Here is a 26,893-nt window from a genome sequence, read left to right on the forward strand (position 1 = left end):
ATGCTGCCACTCACCTTGTAAAATTCAGTCCTCAGTTTGTTACCATTCAAAATAAATAAATAAATAAATAAATAAATTGAACATTATTTCATTATTTACAAGTACTGGCTTTTCTTTAGAAGTAGTCTATGGATAGAAGCAGGTCATCTGCTCCCCCAAACTGCTTTCCTTGTCACAATTGCTGCAGAAGACAGACTGTTTTGGTCTTGGCAAAAGGGGCAGGATCTCAGTCATATCTGTTTCTTCTGTAAAAAATTATATGTCAATGGCTTTGGCTTCCATTTTCTGATTTGTTGGCATAACTTTTTTTTTAGCAAGTAGGGTCATTAGAATGTTGTATATTGTCTTTTTTATGTCAGCTTTTTTTTAAGTTGTATCCAGGGACTCCCGTTTTCATTATACCAAGTATACTGGCGGTGTGTGATTTGTTGTGTGTGAATTCTGGCTTATTTTCTCTTAAGAAATTCACCCATTCCTCAGGATGATAACCATTGTGTTCTCTTTACACTTTGTTTTCTCTAATTCAGCAAGAGATTGAGAACTTTAAGAAGCTAAATCTCATTAGTAAGGAAGAGTTTGATAATCTTGCACCAGAACCAATCACTGATCCAACTGAGGAAATTCCTCCAGGGTCTTCAGGGTTAGAGAAAGGTAAATGATAGATATTTCTTGTTTACAATGTCCGTAATAAAGCCTGTATTTTAGCTTCTGCTAGTGGTTCAGTCAGCAGTCTCAAAGGGATTTTTCTTTACCAAGTTCTCAAATTGTCAGGTGTTCATCAGTATTGTAAGTTCCCATTACATTAGAAGAAGCTGATCCTGGTAGTACTTTGCAGGATATATATGATCATCAATAGGTAGTGTTCTGGTTTGGTGTTACCATATAGAACACCAGGCACCTTTTGTGTAACTTGCCATTTATGATATGTAAAGCAAGAGCTATCGATGTGAAAAATTTTCTATTTCAGAATTTTTAGGGGTAATGTGGATAGAAGGAAGTGAGAATAATTTTCTACTTTATAACCTTACTGAGAAGTCAAAATGTTTAAATCTTATAAATCTTATCTTTTAAGGCATTTTGATGTTATTAATGTATACTGGGGAACGTGCTAATATCTTTAAAGTGGTTGAAGAAAACCACCTCACCAAAAAGCAGGGATGTGTTTACAGTTTTGTGAATGTTATTTTCCACACACTTGTTTACTTTGCCATTATACATGCAGAAGAACAGGGAGAAAACAAAGAAGTGGATCTAAATTTTCTAAGGAAGATGTGTTTTAAATATTTATTTCATAGTTTAAGATATTTGAAATATTTATCTCATAATATTTTGAGCAGTAAGTCTGTACTGTGTCTGTACCAAGTGCTTTTTGTTAATTCAATTATCCTTTTGGGGATGATGCACTTGAAGTGAAGTACCTTTAAGATATTATATAGTACAGGAGCTTGAGATTTCAAAGCCTGTTTCTTTTGAAAACTAAGTGTTTCTTTCCTGTTTGCTGATGTAGTAGAGGAGCTGGCTTGTAATTCAGTCGGTATTGAAGCACCTCCAACAGCGGTGATGGCTCGATCACTACCAACAGTAGTTCCAGAATCTCCCCATGTTCACCCTGGCTTCACTCCACGAACCCCTCGCACCCCGAGGCTACAGGATCCCAACAAAACACCCAGGTTCTACCCTGTTGTTAAAGAAGCACAGTCCATTGATGTAAAGGTAGATGGAAAAACTGTATTTTTTTAAATCCATAAAAAGCCTGTACAACTTGTGTCTAGGGTATAATTTATAACAAGAATGGAAAGGAAAAAAATGAAATATTTTTACTTGCAGTTTTCTTCAAAAATTTTACCACATTCATTCTTTTTTTATTTCTACAAAATTATTTCTGATTTTTCTCTGTAATGTTTCTTAGAATTCCATGATGAAAAAGTGTAACATCTAAAGATGTTAAAATTGTTACGTTAAGATTAGTTTTGAGGTTATGAAGCTGGAGTGTTGTGACTTTATATTGTGTTAGATACAAAATTGGTAGAATGCTGTTTTGAGAAGATGAAAACAAGTGAAATCAAATTAGGGAAATAAATACTTCATTTACTTTCTTAGACTCCAAGAAAAAGAAAAACACGACACAGTACAAATCCTCCCTTAGAATGCCATGTTGGTTGGGTGATGGATTCCAGAGACCATAGGCCAAGAACTTCCTCTGTGAGGTAAGTTGTTTGTTTTTGTCTGTTTCTTTAGAGATTTTTTTTTTCCAATGTCATTGGCTCTCACTGCTAGTGGAGGAATAGATTATAATAAAAGAGAATTTATAAATACAGTGGGAGTAAGAATGAGCAATGGAAGAAGGGCAAATGGGACTAAAGACAAACCTAGAATATAAATCCATTTGGAAGTAAGCTAACTAAACTATTCTTTTTTGATCCATCTTTAGCATAGCATTAAGATTACTTGAAGCACTGACGCTCACTTCAGTAATTCTGTTTGCCTTTCAGTGGTCATTTCAAATCATGCATTATAGTAATGCTTAACTGTCATCATCCAGAACTGCCCATGTTTTAAGATATTAAGACAGAAAGTGATTTTTGAGGTGCACCCTAAAACGGATGACCAGGAGCACAGGCATACATTATAATTGTTTTTAGGTGGTCATAGTACTCTGACACAGCTTGCACTGATCAGAACAGTTAAAAACTGATTCTGGGGAAATGCACTGTTTATGGAATATAAACGTTTCTTCTACAGCAGTTCCAGTGCTTCACCCTCAGAAGGAGCTCCACTCGCAGGAGGTTACGGGTGTACCCCAAATTCTCTACCAAAATTTCAGCATCCTTCTCACGAACTGTTAAAGGAAAATGGCTTTACACAACAGGTGTACCACAAATACCATCGGAGATGCCTAATGGGTAAGCCACTAAATGGACTTCCTACAATTTTAGGTAGAAGTTACCAGGTATCACCTGATAGCAGTTTTCTCTGTGTTGTTCTTTATCCTTAACTTTTCCTGGGAAGGGAAAAGAAAATTGCGTATGTTTTATGATCTTTTATTTCCATTTAACTTAAAATTCCTTGACCCCCTCCCCCCAAAAAAAAAATCCCCTCAAACTCCTTGGCATCTTGCAAAAATATTTTCTGTGTTATTGTTTGTGGTTAAAACAAATAGAGTACTTGAGAGAAGATATTTAGTTGACTTAATAAGTCGATTAAGCCTCAAGTTAATGTTAATTGAAATACTTTTGGAACATTTAGAATTAACATTCCTTGAAGATCTTTTGTTTGTGTTACTAATGAAAAAGTGCTTGAAAACATTATTCTGGAACCTTAAAAAATTGTGTTTTTTTCCTCCCTTCAGAGAGGAAACGGTTGGGAATTGGCCAGTCCCAAGAAATGAACACACTTTTTCGTTTCTGGTCCTTTTTTCTGAGAGATCACTTTAACAGGAAAATGTATGAAGAATTCAGACAACTCGCTCTAGATGATGCAAAAGAACACTACAGGTACTAGCTTTTCCTTGCAACTTAAAAACTGGTTGAGGTCTTACCAGTCATTTTAAAGACTACAATGTTTATGTGTATCTGAAGTGAACATTTTTATTGTTAGCTTTGACTATTTGTAAATCTTTAAAATAGCAGTCTGTGCAGGTTGTTTTAACACCAAAAACCCATTTGTATGTATTTGTGCTTTGCTGATAAATAGCTAAACTTACAGCATTTCCTGTCCTGTAATTGGTCCCATATTCTACAGAACCATGCAACCTGTTGTCTGTGACAAGGCATCTCTGTTCCTGGTAAAGCTCCCATGAAGGAAGGAAAAAAATATTTTCCTTCCATGGCTGAAGACAATCTTAATCTCATCAAAGTTGTTTGAACTGCTTGTCTTCCAAAAATACCAGAAAAAATACTGCTGCACTGTTAACTCTTTGCTATTACTCCCCTCTTTCCACATACTTCCCCCTCTTCCTGCCCCCAGCCTCTATTTCTCTTAGCCAAAGAGACAAGGTAGCCAGCCCAACGTTTTGAATGCCAAGTGAGGAAGTACTGTCTATGGAAATCATAAAGTATGGATATGTTGTCTGAGACTTCAGAGTGACAAGGCCCTAGGATGCAAAGGTGGCTTTAATAATAATTTTTATATCTGTTCAGAGTTTTCTTTATGCTTTGAGATTATCCAATTATCTATTTACCACAAGGAACTTCAAAAGGCCCTTAAGGGGGGGAACAGATGAACGCAGAACAGAAGGAGGGCCCAGTTTTGTTCTTTTCTTTGTGATTATTTTTGCTAAAAGTAGAGGACATGGTATCATAAAGGGAAGTTGATCCAGATTCTTACAGAAAAAAATGCTGGTTTTCTTTTTGTCTGTCTGATATTGCAGTATTATGTTTCAAAGAAATGCTATTGGCATATTGGGCTAGCATTAAAAGTGAGAAGAAAAAATATCTTATTCAATTTCATACCACCTACTTATTAACATTTAGCAAATTTGCAGGCTGACACAAAGTAGCACAAAACAAACAAAACATTAAACCCTTAAAACTTAGGTTGTTGACAAATACTTATATGGTATCCAGTACTGTAGAAATCATACACACATTCTTCAGTCCAGCCCAATTTTCACTTTCTAGAAAAGGAGGTACATATATATTTCAAGATCTAGCAGGTGTTGTTATGTGAATTATTTACACCTCACAAAGCGAGGTGTTTTTTTTTTTTTTAAACAGGCAGTTGGAATTGATGCATGAGAATTACCCTAATGAAGTGTTCCTTAAAAATGTATTGATTACCTAGATCAAACTGTGACTTTAAGAGCTCTAACCTCTGCATCATTTCCTACAGTCATGTGGTATTGCAGTTATCCTTTGACTGAATGAACTCAGCCATCAAATAAGGGTGTACATTTGTATGATGCAATTCACCATTCACAGTAACACGATGGCCAGTGTGGCACTGGGAGTCAGAGTCAAACATTCTTCGGTCTCAGTTCACTTACCTGAGTAGTTTGATTTTTAATTATTTTTTTTTAATCCTCACTTGGCTGTGCACATCAGACTTCTTCACACATGCCTGCTGAAAAATTCAGATTAGTCTGCAAAGGATGTAACTCTGAAGTGGAAGGAAAACAGTAATACATGTAGTAAGAGTAATTTCTGGCAATATGACTTTGTGTTTGTGTGTGTGTGTGTTTTCCCCCTTGTCCCCTTTCTAAAAATAGATTAAGAAAAAGTTCCCAGTGTGGCAGCAAAGCTAATGAGGATAGTGAACAGCTTCTGTGTAACGTAAAATGAAGTTGCATGTGCACCTCAGCTCAGAGATGATTAAGGAGCATGTGATTGAGTTGTAAAAGAGAGTGGCAGCAGAGGAGAGGAGAGTGATGTCAGATGTTTATTCTCTCCAGTAGTAAACCTAAGAGGTATGGAATGAAGCTAGATCCAAAACAGTTGGAGGTGTTTCTTCATGAAGTGCTGGAGCTGTGGGTCTCACATCCTGAAAATACAGAAGCACTTGTCTTGCATTTCTTATGTGTGTATAGCGTCTGTAGTTTGTGAATTGAAACCATGTGACAGACCTGATGTTCTGAAGTCAGTTTTATTTGTAAAGGTGTTTCTGAACAATTGGTTAATAAAAATTGTTTGGAACAGGAAGTGGTTTTTGTGAGAATGGAAAAATGAGACTAAGCCATTTACTTACATGCAAGGAGAGACTGAAAACTTGGGTCCTTTTGAGGAACTGCATGCATACAAGTGTATGGATAAGATTTTTCAAACCTATTTGTTCTCTTTTAGGTACGGATTGGAATGCTTGTTTCGATTTTACAGCTATGGCTTGGAAAAGAAATTCAGGCAAGAAATATTCAAGGACTTCCAAGAAGAAACAAAGAGGGACTATGAAGCTGGTAATTATCACAGCCCAGTCACTGCTCACACAAGGGTAACTTTAGCTGGGAGATCCTATTCCTTGGCACTGACTTGTTACATAAGGTCGGTTCTAAGTACAAGAGCAGCTTTTGGTTTTGTTCCTCTTATCTCCCAATTCTTGCACGTGTATAGTTAACTATAGTTAACTATAACCTTCGTAAATTGGTAAAATTATCTTTTTCCATTATTAGGTCAGCTTTATGGACTGGAAAAATTTTGGGCTTACCTAAAATACTCTCAGCACAAAACACCAGCCATTGACCCCAAACTGCAAGAATACCTTAGTAAATTTAGAAGACTGGAGGACTTCAGAGTGGATGTAAGTTTCAACACCCATTTTAAACAAAAATGTGGTTTATCAGTACTTTATTACACAATAAGGTAGCTTTAAAATCCCATCAATCACTACAAAGCATGATTTAAAAAATTAAACAAATGATAAATGCGTTTTGTTCCTAGATGTGCTTTTTCAAACCAAACTATGGTGCTGAGATACCGTGGCTAGGATGTTAAGTGTTGAATCATTTGTGTTGTGTAATGAGATACAGTAAATAGATACGAAATGCTACCCAAAGTGGACTTCAAGGGTTTTTCTACTCCATACAGTGTCATCTGATGAGACATTACTTCTATGCTGTTTAGGAATTCAGAAAATCAATTAAAGCCCAACAAGCAGGTTTTTTTTAACAAACTGTAACAGGCATTTAACAGGCATTGTCCTTGCTGTGACTTAGTATGCCAAATTCAATGCATCCTTCTTGTAGAATGCTGAAATCTTCAACTGTGTGATTCCAGGTTACAGAGTTGTCATGCTTGTCTAAACTGGGTTATGACATACTACTGCATTACCATCATCCTCTGCAGTCCTCATTTCTAGGAGTTGTGGCAAATCCTTGGCAGTGACTATAAAATCATGTTCCAAGACGGTTTTAAAGTCCTAAATTTGACATGTGTTTACACTTCTAGTTAAAGGGCCAGACTATCATCAGTGAGCTAAGAATAACTACTAGGATTACGAAGCCTAACTAAGGGCCCAGCTACAGAATGCTCTTTTTTGGTCCTTGGACTATATGAAATGACAAATACCCAGCTTTATAGGAAAACTTCTAACACACTACCATGTTTATTTTTAGCCTCCTATTAGTGAAGAGCCCGGCAAGAGGAGACCGTTTGCTGCAACAGGTGAGGATTCAGGTCATCGGAGACAACTGTCTAATTCTTCTAAAACACTTCTTGCGGCTCATCCCACAGCTGCCAGTCAGTCCCAGGCACTGGAAGACGTTACCGGTGGGAATACTGCACAAGCGCACATAGTAGGTCATAATAATGCTGCCACAAAATTGATAGAAAGCGATGTACCAGAAAAATAGACTAAGACTTGCGCCCTTGAGAATCAACTTTTACATCACTATTTCAATTTGGAGATCTCCAAGGTGAACCAATCTAATATGTGATTAAAAGAGTATGGGAAGACAAAAGTTTGCATTTTCTTTTTCAGAGGATTAAGTTCCAAAACGCTTACCCTAGGAGAGTCGTTCTTGGTTTTGGGATCATCAGGAAGGTCCTAGGGAAGATTCTTTGGCTTCAGTATTGCTTTCCTCAAGCTTTTGTTTACAAAAAACTGCATTCCTTGCATATGCAAAAAAATACTTTGGGGATGCCTTACATTTCAGCTTGTATTTCTTAAAAAAAGGTATGATATATCCATCTTATTTACTGTGCATTCTTTGTCCCGATTTTCCCATTATTTGTATTTTACCAAAGCAAAAAAGATGACATATGTATAATTTTAAATGTAAAGAAGGATCTATGTGATTGGTTTGCTCTCAAATCTGTAACTATAAAAAGTATGTTTTTGTGTAAAAGCACTCAAGAATGTGCAGCTATATATGAAACTGCATTGCTGGATTCTATTTAAAGACATAGTATCTATTTTTTTCAGGGTCTCCATAGTTAGTATTAAGTATGGAGTTTGAGTGGACATAACTGGGATAGTTTTGCAGATACTTCCTTCAATACTGGTTATTAATAGGCAACAGTAAAATACAGGGAAAAATTGATCTGTTGATTTCACAGTGTTTTAAATTAACGTACAGTATCTGCAATTTGTGCAGGTTGTTAAAGTAGCAAACCTCAAATTATTCTCAATTGGAGAGGTATTTTCATCTGAATTCTCATATGATTATAAAGTACCGTAACAGAAGAGGCGTAACTTCTTAAAGACTCTTTTTCTCTGTATTTCAAGGAATAAAAATTAGTTTGGAGGGAAACGAAGTGTTCCTTGTGAACTTTTTTTTTTTTGCTTTATTTTGCAATATTTGAATGAAGTTCTGCTTAAATTGCGCTAGCTAAGATTAAATAATTTCAAACAGGTCTAAGTACAATTTCACTGAATTTAAGTTATTGAAATACAACTTCATTTCTGTAGCTAAAGGATAGGGGTGGTTATATCCTGTAATTTCTTGTAATTTCTTTCTTAATTTTTTATTTTGATTTAAAAAAAAAACTCAAAATTATCTGAGTGAGTAATTTATTTCTTCCAAGGGTAGGTGAAAAGAACTTCAGCTTTTTGTTACTTGTTAGCTGTGAAAAAGCCTTCAGTTGAAAACTGTCTAGCACAACTGCCTTAACCCCTGAATGTGTCCGAACAGAATGTTCATTCTTATTATATGCAGTTTCATACTTGTATCACATCTCAGAAGTTGTTATAAAAAGCCTGTTATTTTTTTTTCAGTCATTGTCTTGTGAATCTCACTGAAATGAATTATGAATGCCTGCACTGTAAATGAGTACGGTAGCAGTGGCTTGACCAACAGTTAACCGTTTCAATACAAAATTGAGCCTTTTGTTTAGTTGTTCATGTTCATTTATAACAGGCCACTTAAGTAACATCCTTTCAATATGCTGAAGTGACACATCTCAATCCCATGTTCGATCCCTGCCTCTTGCTATCCATGAAAATGATGAAAATGTAAATTTGGATTGAAGTTGTATATAAAAGAAATACTTATATTTCCTTTCACTTTTTTCATTGGACAATATGCAGATTAAGCTTTTAGTGTGTAATTTTGTGATATCTTGACAAATTTTATAAAAACAACCCAAAAAACTCTAATAATGGTGTATTATCAATTTATTTATTTTTGTTCCAAAAGTGTGGAAAAAAAATCACCTTGAAAGAGTCTAAGGCTGTAGGCTTGCATGTGAATTCCTGTTGCCTCTGCTGCATGAAGGTATTAGGGGACTTCTCCAAGCTGAAGCAGGTTCTTAAAATGTAAGCCAGCTTTTTTTTTCCAAGTTCCATAATGATTGTTCATGTGACTTTGTATTTTAAAATAAAAAATGGGAGGTGAATGATAAATATGGCTGAAGGCAAAAGGCAGTGACTAGTCCCTGTCTTGGTGATTTCTGTAGGCAGAGTAGTTTGGTGTCCCCCTGAAGGGACCCATCTGTCTACGGTCAGGAATGCTCCCTTTGGCTCCCTCCTTGCTGCCCTTGCAGAGCAGGGCAGCACGTAAACAGCAGCAGCATAACTGAGCTGAGAACACATAAAAATTTAGAATAAAGCCCAAAGATAGCACTGGTTAAGCAGCTTATTCTGTAAGGCTCAACACCCTTTCTGTAACTGGCATTCACATTACAGAGCCATAGATTTGTCTTTGGACATGCGTACAAGTGTCCATCATGCTTTCTGATGCCTGGTAAATCCATTTAAGCTAACTTTCAATTTGGCTGTCTTAAGACTGAGCGTAGTTAACATTTTGTCTGCTAAATACTTAAGTTTTAGACCTTTCACGTGTCTAAACATGCTTGTGTGCTTATTACAGAATTGTCTGTTTATCTTCTTTGCTTTTGCTAAAAATGACTCCATCAATACTTCAAAACTATACCTTGCTTAAACTCATTCACTAAGGTTTTTCTTTAGTCTTGAAACTGGATTCTGAAGGCTTTTTAGGGAAGACAAGACTGGAGACAGCTGTTGTTCCTCATGGAGAACAGCTAACGTATTTCTACAAGGAGTAGCAGTAGCCTGTCTGCACAACTGATGCTGCTCCTGGAGTTTAAAAGGGTTAACAGGGATTTTGGTTTCTGCATGAGATAACAGAACAGAAACCAGGTTGTATTCATGGCTGCTTTGCTTCAGGCATCCCTGCTGTGCCGAGGGGGCAGACCACACTGGGCCCCTTTCAGACTGAGAGTCAGCAGTAGCTGATGTTCTTTTAGTGAGCCATCCTCCAGCTACACTAACCCATATCTATAATCGTAAATCTGCTCTCTCCATCCCAGAGTTTTGGAGAGAGAAATACAGGACTGTGTAATACTTTTACAAACTCCACTAAACATTGAAGTTAAAAAAAAGTCCCTGAACCTAACCCTGTCATGGAATTTACAGGGCAAGCTGAGGTGGTATTATATGACCCAACTAATAACAAAACTTCAAAGTACAGCTAAAAAGCAGCATAATATTTTAAAGAAATCTAAGCATCAAGGTTAGCAGTTTTAAGGCAAGGCTTTGGGTTAATACCATCAAAGCTGATTAGTTGTGGTTTCTTTTTAATAACAAAAAAGAGTTAATGCCTTCAGCTACGTAAAACCAAATTGCAGTCTTCATACTCCCCTAAAATGGGCATCCAAGTCAGTCACTAGAAAAGAGCTTTTATACTCCAACAGCAAATGAATGGTTGTGGTCAAGTGACAAATACAGAACTTTACACCTCCAAAAAGGCTTACACAGTACAGTTGTAGGCTTTTCCCAGTTACCGGAAAATGTGACAGGTCAATAAAATATTATCATCACATAACAAGTACAGTTTGTAACCAGAATGGGGTAATTACATTTTTTTTGTGAATTTTGCAAGAAGGTCGTATTGCTAGACTGTGTTCCATAGAGCTCTAAAGTTGCTGCCTTCTGGAACAGTGAAATGCACAGAAGCCCAAGAATCCCCCCATCTAAGGGAAGACTTCTGGGTTGGGTGAGTTTTGTTTCTTCCTTTAATTTTCACATAAACAACCCTTAACTGGTATTAGAACTAGCCTTGGCACACATGGTCAAGTAAAAGCAAGTCTGAAACCCTGTCTGTAAACACCTGCTAATAAACATTCACCTTTAACCATAAATTGGAAGTCTGTGGGAGGATTTACCAGTAACAGTCATACTTAATTATATATTTGGTTTCCATATTGAATCCTTTAAGGCCAGAAGTACATTATTACTACTTGTAAGTAGGAAAAGGCCTGAATTGCCAAATCTACAACTGCAATTGCATCACTTCATTCATGGCTGAAAAAAATGAGTCAGATGACAGTTATAGTAGTTTTTTTTTTTTCCCCCCACAACCTCTACTTTTATCTGTAACATTAAAGTTGGAAAGAACCAAAACTGCAACAAGAAGAAATTCATAAATGAATTTCAGAAATAATTCATAAAAAAACTAAACAGCTTCGCCCTAAAGAAAAAAAAAGCCACCAAGCAGAAATGGTTAGAAAGGCTATTATATTCAAAGTACTAGGTCTTGGTCAATATTTTGTATTATTATATGCAACAATGCATGTGCTTCCTGGAGGGGGAAAAAAAAAAACAAAAGAGAACACCCACCAATACATGGAGAAAACAAATATCAAAGACTCAAAAAAAAAAAAGAAAAAAGACTAAGGTTTAATTATTTCCTGACCTTTTCAATCAATAGGTATCAATGAAGGATACTGAAATCAACTTGATCTCACAGAAATAAAAAAATAGAAAAATAATTTTAAATATTATAATAGCTTAGAATAACTATTTAAACTGAAACAAGAAAGTACCAAACTTTCTGAAGTACCAAACTGAAGCAGAAAGTACTAAACTGGTATTAAATGCTGTGCTAGACTCTGAAGGGTAGAAAATACAGATTTTAACCAAGGAAAAGTAACTCTAGCTCAATAAGAACTTATGAAAAATTACAAGGATGTGGGAGGATAGTTCTGAAGTGCCTAGTAAAAATTTGGTATGTTCAGATTAGGTAAAAACATGGCACTTTTTCTTTTTAAAACCAGAAAGATTTTAAAATTTCCTGCTGTAAGAAAAATTCTTTGGGAAGCAACGTACTGATGAGGCAGAAGTGTCAAAACAAATGACTGCTCTTAAACTAGCTTAAGTCTAGTCTAAGAAAACAACCAGTATCTTAAACTGGAAATGTATTTTGTTTCTACTGAAGATAAGAAATCCTCCCTTCAAGCCCCTTATGTTGCTTAAACAAAAATTTAACACATTGACAGTTTGATACTGACCTTTTCATTAGTTTATAGTGAATTTTGACTAAGTGACTGACACAAATGTTACATGGATGAGTGTCTCCAAAAAATTATAATACTAATTGCACCAAAGCTTCCACAGATTCAATGTTGTTCTGAACTACCTGGTCCATGTCAGCTTTCTGCAAAAAATGAAAGATACAGGATACTTTAAAGCATCTTCGGTTGTCAGCTTTAAATCACTAAAGAGTTTTTATGCAGGCTGAATGAGACAAATTTAGATCTACTAGACATCAAAATACTGGATTTAGTCTGTGTAACATACTGCTATCATAGAATGACAGAAGTAGTTTGTTTTGTAGTCTTCACAATTACCATTAAATAAGGTGAAAGCAAAAATCATCCTTCTACCCATCCTTGATCACTCTTCCATTTAACCGATCTTAAACCATAAAAGACTGGAGCAATGCTCTTTTTAAAGAGATCCGCCCAAAAAATCATGTAACTTTGATCCTGTTAAGCTTTATTGCAGTTCCTATAGCAAGGGAAGGGAAAAAGCTGCATTGGGTTTGGAAGTCATACTGTATGTGTCATTACTGTTCTCTCTGTGGTAGGAAGTTTCTACATAAAACAGACACAAGCAAGATAAACAGCTAAAGCTACAGCTATGCCAGATGTAGCAACAGTAATAGCTGTAACGAGTAAATAGCAGAGTAACTCACGTCAGGCGTTAGGAACTTGCAGCCATGACTTTGTACAGTAGAAGCTGTAACACAATCACAAGTGTATTTTTATAGCTGGCTGTCCTATTTGATACTGCCATAAGCCTTCTTTTCCTGTTACACAGCTACACACATCTTGATGCCATCATGAGGAGCAAAAGCTAAAAATGAAAGGCATACTCTAAATGAAGTATAAAATCTTTTATAGAAAGATTTGGTAAAAGGAAAAAAAAAAAAAGAGTAGCGAAGTGTGCACTGAAGTACTCCTAGCTACCATCCTGTGCGAGAAAGCTTTTCATTTGTTGGTATCTCTCCACTCTTCTGTCTAAAACACATTTTTGTGGTTAGTTTTACTAACATGCCCAGCATTTCAGCAGCATTAGACACTTAGTAGATACTTAATAGAGTAATAATGTGCAAACAGAAGTATGGACATCAATGCTAAGTTAAACAAGGATGTGCCCTAAACAGAAACAGAAACCAGCACTTTCATGAATTATATCCAGTAACTGAATAGCCAACATGCCTGACTGGATTGTTCAGCCTGTACAAGAACCTGCTAGCATAACCTACTAACTGTTGAAATGGCTTCAGTTTTGTTATTTCTTCTTCTTTGATAAAACTTCTATTTCAAGCGTGGACATGCAAGAAAGAAATGAATCTGCCTTCTAGGACACATGATTTACAAGTGATTCAATGGTGTATTTTTGTTTCATTTACATCAATATAAAACTCATTCATTCAAACAACAATAAAAATGCAGTAGTTCCGGGAATTTCTTAGTTTACAATTCAACAGAATAGATGGATGGAAATTTGTTACTGTAGGCTTATCACAGGTGAAAACTGCAAGCAGAAGTACAGATGTAAGCCATAAAGCTGTGAGGCACAAACTTAATGGTGTCACAGGTGCGGATTTAGCAAAGGAGACAGTTAAGTTTCCGCAAGATGTTGAGTGATACACACGTATTGATCTCCAACGTCCTGGTCCTGTAGGTGACATGAGACACAGTCCTCTTACTGCATGTTATACTTTTTCCTAGAATGCTTCTCCTTATTTACAATCAGTTCACTTTTTTTCTAACATAACAGCATTGGCATAGGTTTATTCTTTTAACTAGCACTTACCTTAGTAAGTCTTCCAAGTTCTCCAAAAGATGGGACTTGAAAAATAATACCCCAAGAGCTAGGAACAATATTAACAGCAATAAATATTTCACATCCCAGACTTCTTCCCCTTAGTTTGTATTCTATCATATTCCAGCTCTGCTTAGCAGCTTCTACATAAAGTCTGACAGCACATTTGGTATTGTACATGCTTTATTAAAATGGTACTCGTATTTACAATATCTGCAGAAACAATCCCTCCCAAGTCTTGCATTCAGACAGACACGCACACATACACACGCGCGCACGCCCCTTCACTCTATAGGGGTGTGAAGGCTATGCTCCCAAAAGTTAGGCAGCTTCTGGAAGAGGAGGAAGGGTGACTTTTTTTTTTTAATTACTTAAAAAGAAGCATGGGAGTATGCATTTGGCCATCACAATGCTAATTTAAGTATATGTAGTATTAACATATGGCAGTAACACTGAGTATTCCTCTTTTACATTCTATACACAGAATGACATCAAGGTTTTCCAGTCAACAGAACTTTCTAACTTCAGTCTCAATGCTGCTTGTAGTGACTATGAAACCACGATTTGGGGCTTTCCCTTAAAACAATTCAAGTCTATGTAAGCGAAATAAGGCACAATTAATATTCGATTTGATTTAGACAATGGGAAAAAGGAAGGTGGGGAGGGCAGGCTTCAGATAATAGTTGTTGCAGAGGAAACAGTTTTACCCAATCCTTTTGAGAAAAGGATGAATTTTACCCCCATCCAGATCTACATGGACTTCTCGTAGAGAACTGAAGTATTCTGCCAGGGCTACTAACGCCCACATACAAAACAAAATTGGAAATTCACATTTTCACACCAGTTTCAGTAGTCTAACCTACTGATACTGATGTACATGAGTACATCTTTCTTTAATGCTGAAGGAGAAGACACACATGAAACAAGTTTCAAATCTTTCACTGAGCTTGAAGACTCGCGTCTTTAGAGAGCTTGTAATATATGCTATTTGAAAAGGCTTCAGCTTACTGATAAAAAGGAATAGCGTTTTTGCCTTTAAATCCCTGGCCCCTCTTCACTAACGAAGCCTCACCAGACATTACAAATAAACTGCAACAAAACGGTTGGCAGCACAAATAATGTCTAGTATTCAAATCTTCATTTGTGAGTATATTATTTTCCTTGTACAAAACCTGTTGAATGTTTTTTCGCAGCAGATGAACTGTACCCAAAGATGCAGGACATTCTGTGATGGGGAATAAGAGGTTGCAGTTCCGAAGGCCCCTGACTTTGGTTGTTTACAAAGTTCATTCCTGTTTAGTGTGATCCTTGGTATCTTCCTCATCTGTGTATTCTGATGGTTCTTCCCCTGGTTTTAGGAGTCTACCTACGTAGTCGTATTTTTCTGAAAGAGATTTATGATTCCATTACAATCAAATACAGCTAGTTAGCCTGCACTGCTGCAAATGCACTTCTTCCCATACATGCTAAGGTTCTGAGCCTGAATCTCTGAAACTGATGGCAATTTATCAGCAAGCTCAGCTCTTAAAACAATCTTGATACCACTGCTGTTCACCACTTTTTCTGCTCACAGTACTTTGTTTTAGTTCTCCCACAGCTCATCAGCCCAGGTTTATCGCACAGTGGCTGAAAACGCTGCTACTAAATCCAGCACAAATTCCCTCAGCTTGTTTTGATTTCAATTAATGTGAAAAATTGTTTCCCCTCCCTCCAGAGACATCCTTTCATATTCCTCAGAAATTATTTCAAGACAAACTTGTTCAAACCTTCATGCCAAAACAGCTCTTAGTCCTAATCATAATTCAATGGAAGCCAACTTCAACAATGTGAGAGCAGGAATTCATTGGCTAAGCTACACTGAGATTCAAGAGTGAAACTCTATTCTGTATAGCTGAGAACACCTTTCTTTGTACAAAACTAGCAGGCTGAAAAAGCTATAGCAGGATACAGTAGAATCCTCCCTAATTCCTGAGATTCCTGGTCATTTCCTAAGAAAGGTACACTACATTATCAATGTTGCTACCAACATCCCTTTAAAAGATGCCCCGAGCCCAAATCAGTCATTTTTATTAAAAGCATTTCCTTAAGCTAAAGACATTCTCATTTGAGAAGTTACCTTTAAATTGCATTTCCCACTCTCTTACACTTTCCATCTGTACAGCATTTAAGTCCGATAGGTCATCATATTCATCTCTGAGTGCATCTTTATCTAGACAGAAAGTTGCTAGTCCCCTGGAGGCATCTCTGCCAGCAAATATTCCGTATGGACCCTCTGGAAACAAAAAGACAAAACCAATACCTTCAAGTTTTTGTTTATGGTGTCTGATCTCAATTCATTACAGTCTGCTGAAGTGGTGCATCAAAAGTCCCACAGTTTTGCAGTGACAGGAACAGCAGCAGTTTCAACACCATGGCTGTTCAACGTTCAACAACACTGCAATTCAAACTTAAGTGTCACTCGGAGATAAAGTCTGCTGAGAGAAGCAGAATTGGGAAAAGAGCTTTGGAGGGGTATCTGGAAAAATCCCTGACACTCGGCACAAGTCAGGTGATGCACATTCCAAAGAGACTGGAGGCTGGAATTCAAAAGAAAGCTACTTCTATTAAGCAAAACAGAATATTTAAAAGTCACGCATGAACAGAACCAAATTATATAGACATCTTAGTTCGATTAGTACTGTAAATGGATTTCTATCATCTCACTTCACTTATAGAACCACCGCAAGTTGACAGACAGCTCATCTTCTGACACATTTCTAACGCCTGTGGAAATCACACTGCAAGTGGTTCTCCTCGTTTATTTTGGGCAGCAGATCACCCATATACCTGTCCAGTATCGTTCCTGAAGACTGCACAGATCTTCATGTTACGAATGTTAAGCAAGTACTTCCCTTGTGTTTTTTGACTGACACAAAGCAGCACAAAGACGCTGATAAAATACTGAGATTTTCAAAGCTAAGATCATCAAAGAAATAATGCTAAGGGAGCGGGATGATTTGTAAACCAATAGCTTCAGGATGAGGTTGGTAACAGCCTTCCCCAAACTCAAATTAAAGAGCTCCGACCATACTATTTAGTTTTTCTGAACCTAAAACTGAGTACCTTGATTCATCACAATTAAACATACAGAAGAAGAAGAACAAAAATCCAAGACTTTAAAATTTTGGCTAACAGTGGATAAGCAGCAGAGAAATGCCCAAGACGTTTCAAAGAGCGGTCGCTATTCGAAAACAAATAGGCCAGGACCCTTCTCTGGCTCACCTTTTGGAGACAACAGTGGCCATCAGCCTGAAGAAAAGGCAGCGCTAATGGTAAGCACAAACACAAGCGAGTGGAAATGCACTGTCCCTCACCCCTACTGCTGTAATGACTAACAGCACCCCTGTGCTTGTCCTTTAGGATACTTAGCTCCAAGAATGGCATCCGCAGTAACCACCTCTGTGATCAGGGACTGTATCTGTGCTATTTTAGAAAAAGTTTTGAAAAACGGGATTCAGAAATTGAAATCAAACCTATACCAAGACATTTGATTTATTCCTTTAGCATGCTAGTCACTTCTCGTAAACCAGGTAAGAGGTAGTAATGGCCACCACCTGCAACGTAACAGAGCTCTTCAAGTCCTGCTTTACTCCAAAACAGCCGCCATTCAGCTCACCCAGCTGTTGATGTTCTGAACGAAAAACACAGGACCACAAAGTTATAAACTGCTTTTGCAAAGATCACACACAATCTGTAAATCCTTGAGCAATTACAACTTGCTATGTAACCTCCCTGCCAACAGTATTTTGTCCCAGATTTTTCCTTTCCCTGAACTGTTTAAACCAAAGCTTCCATAAACTCTGCTGGCTATTCGAGTAACCCATTCTCAAAATTCTGGCTAACCAGCGTTAGAGCAGGACACTGCCCCTTCCCTTCAGCTCTGCATTTAGTGGTTTATGGAGCTTTACAGCCACTGCTGAGAGGCCACCTCCTGATCCACCAGCTTGATTCCAAGTGTTTCTGTTAAAGAGAGAATTACTTTATATTGATCAGCACCAAACCCTGAACACCCTGACATCTCAGTAACACACTTAGCTGAAAGCACGTATGCCTTTAGAGCATCTCAGTTTCCTTTAAGATTGATGGATCCAAAATTTCTGCAAATGTAAGGTAGTGTTATTATACCAAAACTTTTTTTTTTTTCCTTTTCAAGAACAGATGTTAAATGTTCTGGCATGTTTACTACAGAAGTATTCAGGAGCCACAGAGAAACCACCAAGCCAGGTCCAAGCGTTCAGCAGAATGCTGACTGATAAAAACAAGCCTTCAGACCTCAACAGCATCTCAAATTCCAGCTCTGCAAACCTAACTTAAAGATGTGTCGCATTCTTTTATCCCTTACTAAAAAAGCAACTACTGAATTCTAATTATTTAAAAAATAAAGGAGTACAAGCCCAGCTTTACTTTAAAGAGCTGCTAAAGCAGAAGTTCAGACATCTCGATATGAGCAATCTACTTCAAAATTTACAGCTTCCTTTCAGATACTTCTACACGGAGATTAAACAGAGCATTTTGTATTAACAGAGCATATACAGGCCTGTTTTTTGCTGTAAGCCTTTGTCTGTTATTCACTTTTACATGAATGGTCTTAAATTGTGCAATGGTCTTAGAAAGGTGTTTTGCACACCAGATTTTTAGGGAAAATCACTCAGGAAGGTGAACTCATGGTGAAGCACGGAGAACTCAGGGGGGGGGAAAAAAAAACTGCCTCGTGAGCATTACTCCGTGTCAGACATTAATGTGATCCTTACAGTCCTCCCACTGAGTTCTTTCATGACCAGATGCAATTCTCTCTGCAACTCCTACCTATAGTCAGACCTTCTTTTGTTTCCTTTTGTCTGCCTGTCTATTTAGACTGGCTCCTATTCTAAATTATTGATTGCATCGCTGATACACGTACTGAAGAGATTGTAAGAAGAGATGCTAGTAGCATAGGTATGTACACTAAACCAATTTTTCAAGACTGTCACAAAATTTCAACCATTTTCTTTCCCTATACCCCCAGATTAGCTACTTCCTAGTCCAATTCTTTAACCAATTCTCCTCCCACACCTAGCTGGCATCTCACAGCTACAAAAGGAAGTCAGGCAAGGATCAAAAATCATTAAAACATCTCCTACACATTCCTTGGCTACACACGGCTCTGAGCCTCACACCAAGGAAAAGCCTGTTCCTTGAAGAACGCTTTTCTTCCCGTCCCTGCTTTCACACATGGAAACACTGCCACATAGCCTTTACTTTAGCATAAGCTCAGCTCTGAAATCAAACCGTTATCGAGACTATGCATTTGCCTACATTATCTCCACATCTGTCACACCACATTTGCACACTGCCTGTTTCCCTGTGTAAAGTCCTCGTTTACCTTACAACCCTACCTTGCATAAAGCATACCCTTTTTTAAGCCAGGGCAGGTGCAAAATGTTGCTCCCCACCGCCTGCTTCCACCCCCAGCAAGTGCAGATTCTCACTTCCTTTCAGGATCCCATTAAAAATCTGGACTTCTTGATGAATTTGTTCCAGCCTGACATTCATCTTTACTCACAAATGAACTGAGTAGGCTTCAGACTTGGCAGAATCAAACTCTCTTCAGCCAAGGAAAATACCTCTCCAATTCCTGCACTCAGGAGCAGGATTTCAGCACCTCCTAGCCTGGTTTCAGTTTCTAAATGATGATTTAATTTCTCTTTGCTTACCTATGTCAAAGAGCAGCAGACACAGACAAATAAATTTAACATTAGAAAACCGTATTTAAAAAAAATCTGAGAGAGAGATGAAGCTATCCAACCTGTAGTTTTTATTTGCAAGCACTGTTTCCAGTCACTTGGTCCAAAACACACCAAGCTGGATCTTGGAACAGCACGTGCTTGAATTTTCAGATGATTTGACCACAAATTCCCCCCAAACCTATGCTGGAGCTCCAATTTTCAGTAGATATTCTCGGTGTACCAGCAGGGCTGTCTGACCCCATCAGCTGCATACCAGTCTCACAGAAGATCCTGGACTACTGCTCCAAGACCAGCTGTGGAGGCGAGCACTGCTCACCGGGCTCTGGTTGCTCCAGCTCTGTGCAGGGACCTGCACTGCCAACAGCTGCACATGGGCTCGGTATCTAACAAGGCGATACCGTAATCTACGCAGCGGCGCTCGTTCTCACCAGACTGATGCAAGCTCTCTGAAGGAGCCACGCAGGCTACCAAGGTTCAGTTGTAAAGCAGCTTCCATTTCTGGGAGCAGCCTCCAAGCTGTCCCCAGCCATGCAGACCCCTGCAGCTGCTCTTTGCACCCACGTGCGCCACACAGACACTGGCAGCACAGCCCGGCTTCGTCTGCAGCTTGGAAATTCACAGGCAGCTTTTAAGCTGCAGAAAAGAATAAGGACAAATCTCTCTTTTAATGTAAGTGAAGGGAACAAAGGGAGAAAGACCAGGAATTTATTAACAGCTGCACTATTTTACCACCTGGTCTACCTTTTCCAGTCAAAATCAATGCAAAATTTCCATTACACGTTTAAAATTTTCCATCCGAATCCTGAGATGTTAGTTGAGTGTTGCTTCTCTTATGAGGGAATGAAAAAGCTACAAATTAGACAAAGCCATTTTGAGATGCAGCTTAAAAGCAGCAGCTTTCTTGTAAGATATATCATTGGAATTCAGGGTGACATTTTCAACTTTACTGCTCCAGATTCACATGAAAGGAAAGATTTGGATCAACCTCAAGTTACAACTTGCATGGAAAGTAAGTGTTCTTAGGAGGATGATCCACGAAGTCTACGTGCTAAAACAGGAACTGTTTAGAAAACGGATTTAGGGCCTAAATCTGACTTGTTGGGCACAGGGCTAGAGGGCCTCTAGTCTTGCTTCTCTCTCTCCTGCCTGCTTCCCCTTTACCTCCGTGAGGTAAGCGTAAGAACCACCGACCCAATCTGAACTGAAGAGGCAGACAGAAAGCACTGCGAGGAGTTCAGCTGTCAGCAGCTCCTGGCAGGCAGCTCCACGCTGGAGGAGGACGCAGATCACCCCGCATCGCCTTAGCGGGAAGTGCTCTGCCTGCTGCTTCATTCCTCAGTAAGGCGAGCGATGCTGGCCACGTTTCTGACTGCATGCAGGAGAGATGCCCTGCTTCGTACGGGATTGCACGTCTACAAGTCACTGACAACGGTGGGACGATCACGCCCCCATAAATCATGCCTCCAGCATACCTGCCCGGCCCCCAGACCTCAGGTGGCTAGAGCCTCAACGATTTAATAGGAACTAGGGATTTATCCAAACAGACAGAATTACCGAACTTCCATCAAACACACAACTATTCCGGTTTTATGATTCCTTAAAATATTGATATTATTATTAATATTCAGCCTATTAAGGGGTGAGGGAGGGAGCCCACAGACACCAAGCAGGAGCAGGGGAGGGCAGAGAGATGCATCTTCCTGCACAAAACCACTGCCTCGTCTCCTGTTCTCAGGAACAGCTCTGAACTTTTTTAGTTTTACTTCTCCTGGTAGTAATTTTTCAGAAACTGTATTTTTGAAAAGTTGAGTCTTGGGGCAAGGCGCACCTCCCTTACAGACACGGAGGAGCTGGCAAGCATCAAAATAAACCACAGAAGACCCACACCTTACAGGAAGCACTTCCCCCCCCCAATCTTATCCTCTATACTTATCTGTAAGCCCTTGGCCTGTTGTGTTCTTAAGATAAAGCCACCCTTAACAGAGCTCTCCAGACACAGCACACGTGTCCCTCCTGCAGCATTTCATGTTGCCATACCACGCTCTTGGAAAGGAAGTATTCAAAAGCATCAGCACCAACCAGGAGGGTAACTTTTAAATAAAGCCACAATTAAGCTTATAGCACTTAATTCCAAAGGAAGTCTGGCAGCCTCGGGTTATTTTTATACAAACGATGGAGGAAATGGCAATGTTTACTACAGATCTTCTCAAAGTCTTTAGTATCAGAAATTGTAGTGCTTAATTGCATTTGCAATATGAAACAAAGCTAATTTTCCCCTAACAAAAAATGAGCTATGATGGAGATATTTGTGGAAGGAAACACTACTACTACCTAATATATTCTTCTTGGAAAACAAACGGGAAGCAGACACCTATGTGACACTTCGAAAGACAGAAGTGGGTGAGAAATGAATTCACGGTGACAATGTGGGGATGGAAAATCAGGATTTTTTTTTTAATTGTGAAAAACTAAGACCCAAGAAGTGATGTGAAACAGTTGCGTACACTGGGTCAGATATAATCCTGCTGTCATGTTCTAAAGCCTGTATTTTTCATAACTGCTCAGAGCATTTGGTAAGTTTATCTAACTAAACCTGTTTATAGCATTATACTAGCACACCAATTTAAACTCCATTAATATTAAGATTTGTTAAGAGTGCTTTATCTCTTACTATCCCCTTCTATTGACCAGTAAGCTAACAGGAATCTTAATGTAAACACTTGTGAAATCTAATGTTATCATAGCTGAAACAGTAAAAGCTGTGTCGCATGACACGGATGTAAAGCCAACACAGCACACAGGAAAGGTGTCGACCACTAACTCTGAGACATGAGACGTGATCACAGATGGGGAAATCACTCCCCAACAGTTCCTCTGACATTCTGGTTCCATGATATTTTTAACAGTGAGCCATTAACAGTTTGCTTTATTGCTTTCAGAGCTTGCAGATGATAAAGGGAAAGGTAATTAATTAAGATTAATAACCAAGCATTCTAGAACACTTACTCATCTGGGCACAAACCAAAGTGATACTGAATACAACTAAAAGTAAAGCGTTGAAGCAAAGGGTATGCTTGCAGGACAGAGGACTATCCTGGGAAGCAGCATTTTGGAAAAGAGGTGTGTAAGTGAGGTTTTTAAGGAGTTCAGTGTAAACTGATTGATTCTTGGAGGTACAGACCAGACAGCTGAACACGTGCCACAACCTTCCTGCTCTCACCTGAAATGTATTAGACATACCAAAGACTAATTACCGCTGGGATAAACTGTGAAAGTCTTAAAAGAGACAACAAAAGAAAAAAAAAAGTTTGAAACATGTTTTGATTAAATGCTCAAGAAACTGAAATTTTCAATCCTATTTGAAAAGATGACTTGAACAGTCTGTCCATTTTTGTGTTAAATCTTAACCATAGGTATTTAGAGGGCTCCTCAGTGAAATAGACCAAAGCATGACAGGACTCAATGGATGAAAACTTAAAATAGCAGAGCTTCTATTAAAATCAAAGCTTGGTGGGACCTTTAATAGAATTTCAACTGTAGGACAGAGATCTGGACTGTAGGACAATTCTGTGCACTATTAGCCTTACACTAGAGGCAAAAAATAAGAAACAGCTTTGCATCCAAACTGTAGTGAAGAAGAAAGAACAGACCTTAACTTCTAGACATCAGAAGGCTTCTGAGACAGCCGCGTTACTCAGCAGTCACCCAGCAGTCAAGCAATACCTGCAGTTCGATAGCAAGCCCTCAGCCAATGCTACTTGCTGCCCTCAAAGCTGAGGCTGTTTCGCATCAGTACCTCAACAAAGCATGAGCAGCACAGTCCCAGCCTGCAGTGTCAGCAGTGTCCTCAACCATTTCTTCTGTTAAAGAACATTTAGCCCTTGCATGGTCAGTATGCTTTGCACTTCTCTTGCTATACTCCAGCATTTTATGAGGCATAAAATTACCAAGAGAACTCCCATGGATGTCTGGCTACTCTGACAGAAGTCCTTCTGGAAAGGTGTAGTGCTAGAAGCTGAAGAAGACTTCTCCACTCAACTCTTCTCAGATCTTTGAAGGCCAGCAACCACCCACTTGCTGGGTTTTTTTTTTTTTTTTTTTTTTGATCTCATTTTCAACCAGAAGATATCTGCAAGAAAATACCTCCTGACATGCATCCACACAGGTAAACCACGTCCGCACAATTCAAAAATCAACATGTTTGGTAGAAAACAGAGCTGATGCAAAGGTTGAGCATCACCATCCTCACATGCAGGGTCCCACCTAGCTGAGAAAGTTGACATCACTTCTGTTACCAAAAGGCCACCCTTCACTACAGGGTTAAAACCCAAACAAACATATTTGCTCCTCTCCATGAAAAGCTGGATGCACTGCTGTAGGGAAACCAGCTGCCGCCACTTATCAAAAAAGCAGACTGACATCCCAGAAGAGAAAGCTTTAGCTTTCTCACAGTAACAGGCCTCCAGAGGTTGAGGATGTGAACCAGTGACAGCATCTGCAGTGAAAAGGCCAAAACTTATGTTTGATATACAAGAGTGCACTGGGTCTGGCAGTGAATGCTTAGACTATGGCTCAATATCCTTTCATTGGGTACGTTATGAAGAAATCTGTCAACTGGCTGTTGTTTTAACCTTCGTATGCATACGTAACATACGTTTCATTAACATATGTATTACCTGCATTTTACACCAGCACACAGGTCTCAATTTAAAAATCCCTGAAGCAAGGGAGACGAAAGAACTAGTCCGATGAAGGGTACGAAAGCTGCAGCATACCAGGCTGTATTCTCTCTGCTTTCCTGGTCAACAGACATAAACAAGGCACGGCCAGGTGGTTCAGCCTCCAGCGTTAACTTTTTCAGTACCAGTCGGAACAACATTTTGACCCAGTTATGGCACCTTCAGCCCGCACGACTGGCAGCAGAGCCGGTACCACAAACTCAGAGGGGAGCAGCAGTGCACTAGCCTCAACGTGCTGTCACTGCTCCTCGCTTCCCTGGTAAGGACCAAAGATTTGTTATGGTTTGTATGCGGCTTTCTTTTAGCAACCTAAGGTTTAAAAAAAAAAAAAAAGGCAAGAAAATGACTTAATGAACTATTTCCTGGGGAAAAAAGGCACGGTATCCTCTCCCTCCTGCCCCCGCCGCACAAAGCGCCGTGTCACACCTCCCGCACGCCCCGCTCACACCGCGTTTTCCGAGGCCCCGCGGCTCCAGCAGGGCACCGAGCGGCGGCCGCCTCGCCAGCAGCACCGCGGGCACAGCGCGGCGGCCTCGGGCGCGGGCAGGGCCGGCTGCGAGGCTCCCCACAGCCGCCCCGCGCCCCTGCCCGCCCCGAGGCGCCCCCTCGCCCCCCGCCCCGCGGCCCCGGCCCGGCCCCGCGCTCACCGGGCCCGTAGAACTTGCTGCCTTTGGTCACGTCGAAGACCTTGCCGTTAACGGCCAGGAGGATGCGGGGGTCGCGGGCGCCGTCGAAGTGGCGCAGCTGCTGCAGGGAGAAGTCCCGCCGCTTCATCCGCGGCAGCGCGGCGGCCTGGCTGGGCTGCCCGCCGGCCCCCGGCCCGCTCCGCCTGGCCCAGCGGGCGTACAGCCGGTAGGCCGCCAGCAGCGCCAGCGCCAGCAGCCCCACGTTCAGCAGCATCGCGCCGCTGCCGCCGCCGCCGCCCCCCGCGCCCCCCTCCCCTCCGCCGCCACCGCCGCCGCCGCTGCCCTCGGTGCCGGACCGCCCCTCGCCGCCGGCCGCCATCACCGCCAGGACAGCGCCCGCCGCGCCACGCCCCCCCCCGCCGCGCCCCGCCCCCGCCGCCGCCGCGCCACGCCCCTCTCGTTGGGCCGAGCGCCGCTACCGCGCCTGCGCGGGGGCGGCCCCGGAGCCGTTTGTCCCCCCTCCCGCCATGCGCGCGCGCACGGCCAGGTGGCGGGGGGGGGGGGGGCTCGCGCCGCCCAACCGTCATAACGGGCGGCCAACGGGCGCGGCGCGTGAGGAGCCAGTGTGGGGGGGGGGTGTGGCGCAGAGTGTGGCACGCTTGCTCCTCGTCTTGTCAGCGTGCTCCCGAGCCAAACAGCAGCTCTCGTGGCGTTAATTTGTTACATAAATGTGTAATCGGGCTTCGGGGCTGGAGTGTGAGGCAGGGAGTACTTTGGACCTGCTAAACTTTGGTATTCCACGCAGCAGTGTGGTGTGGAAGCATCCCTTCGTAATAGCAACCTTGAGACCAAATCACGGTTTCATCAATAAATCGCTCTTTAATAACTCGGTCACAAACGTTGGAGAACTCGAACCTTTTCACAAATGGGTAAACAGTGCAAGAGACTCAACCCAGCAGAAAATAACCCTAATCATACTTAGCATTTACATGCAGCTCTCCATCTCCAACACCTTCTGTGAGTAGGTGTTTAATCTTCTGCCCTCTGAGCCGGTTTAGTAATAACTGCCTCTGCAAGGAAACAGGATGAAGTTCTCACCGGTTAAAAACCTGCAATTAAAGTACTACTATTCTTCCTCCTAACCTAAGTAGGCTATAGTTAATATATGTATAATTAAACTCTAATAAGAAAGTCATTTTATCTCAACAAGTCACAGCTTGATTGAGATTAATAACAGTTTTGCTTTTTTCTTTTTAATCAAAGAATTGTAAAAATGTTGGGATTGTCTGGGCACAGCCATGGCGCAGGTCAGCAAAAGATCAGGTGGTACTTTTAACTACAGTTTCCTTCCTTCATGACTTCAAATTAGAACTTCCACAACATTTTACTATGTTCTAATTTCATCTGCATTTTAAAGATGGGTTTACCGAACAAAAGCAAGTGGTAACAAATGTGAAGTACCTTTAACCACCTTCCTACTGAACTACCATCTCCACAGTCATACTGACTGGCATGCATCTCTTTGAAAGCATGTGGTTTTCCACTGCACCATGGTGATGCTCTACTGTTCTGGAAAAAAATCCGTCAGAAGTCAGCATGGAGACCAGAGGCATTTCATCCTCATTTTTTTGGGCTACCCACTTAGAGATTGTGTTGCTACCAGGGCTTGACTAGAATATGTCAACTCCTGTGAGCCTTGGAGCGGGTGCAGCAAAATGGCGACTGTTGTTAATCCCCACATGAGAGCTGGAAACCAAGAGGTGTT

General features: G+C 40.2%; 2 protein-coding genes and 1 long non-coding RNA gene across 8 annotated transcripts in view; 1 reads left to right on the forward strand and 2 right to left on the reverse strand.

Annotated features, from left to right (window-relative positions):
* LARP1B (La ribonucleoprotein 1B) overlaps window positions 1–14,740 on the forward strand; it is a 39,689-nt gene extending 24,949 nt beyond the window's left edge. For 4 of the 6 annotated variants that reach the window (XM_084519079.1, XM_084519078.1, XM_084519081.1 and 1 more), the window contains 8 exons: window positions 528–651; window positions 1,508–1,713; window positions 2,101–2,207; window positions 2,743–2,903; window positions 3,350–3,494; window positions 5,778–5,887; window positions 6,101–6,228; window positions 7,043–14,740. In XM_084519079.1, the coding sequence (XP_084375205.1) occupies window positions 528–651; window positions 1,508–1,713; window positions 2,101–2,207; window positions 2,743–2,903; window positions 3,350–3,494; window positions 5,778–5,887; window positions 6,101–6,228; window positions 7,043–7,279 (1,218 nt within the window). In that variant the 3' untranslated portion in view covers window positions 7,280–14,740. The remainder of the gene's footprint in view (window positions 1–527; window positions 652–1,507; window positions 1,714–2,100; window positions 2,208–2,742; window positions 2,904–3,349; window positions 3,495–5,777; window positions 5,888–6,100; window positions 6,229–7,042) is intronic. The other 2 variants (XM_084519077.1, XM_084519076.1) reach the window with 2 other exon arrangements.
* Window positions 14,164–25,522, reverse strand: PGRMC2 (progesterone receptor membrane component 2). Its single transcript, XM_084519108.1, has 3 exons — window positions 25,150–25,522; window positions 16,115–16,270; window positions 14,164–15,382 (listed from the first exon to the last, which is right to left on the reverse strand). The coding sequence occupies exons 1-3, from the start codon at window positions 25,505–25,507 to the stop codon at window positions 15,285–15,287; spliced, it is 612 nt and encodes a 203-aa protein (XP_084375234.1). The 5' UTR covers window positions 25,508–25,522; the 3' UTR covers window positions 14,164–15,284.
* Window positions 16,298–25,124, reverse strand: LOC311436710. Its single transcript, XR_014693039.1, has 2 exons — window positions 24,440–25,124; window positions 16,298–23,892 (listed from the first exon to the last, which is right to left on the reverse strand). It is a non-coding gene; the product is annotated as an uncharacterized lncRNA (long non-coding RNA).
* Window positions 25,523–26,893: the final 1,371 nt, after the last annotated feature.

This window comes from Aythya ferina (genome assembly GCF_964211825.1).
Source record: "Aythya ferina genome assembly, chromosome: 4".
NCBI classification, from domain to species: Eukaryota; Metazoa; Chordata; class Aves; order Anseriformes; family Anatidae; genus Aythya; species Aythya ferina.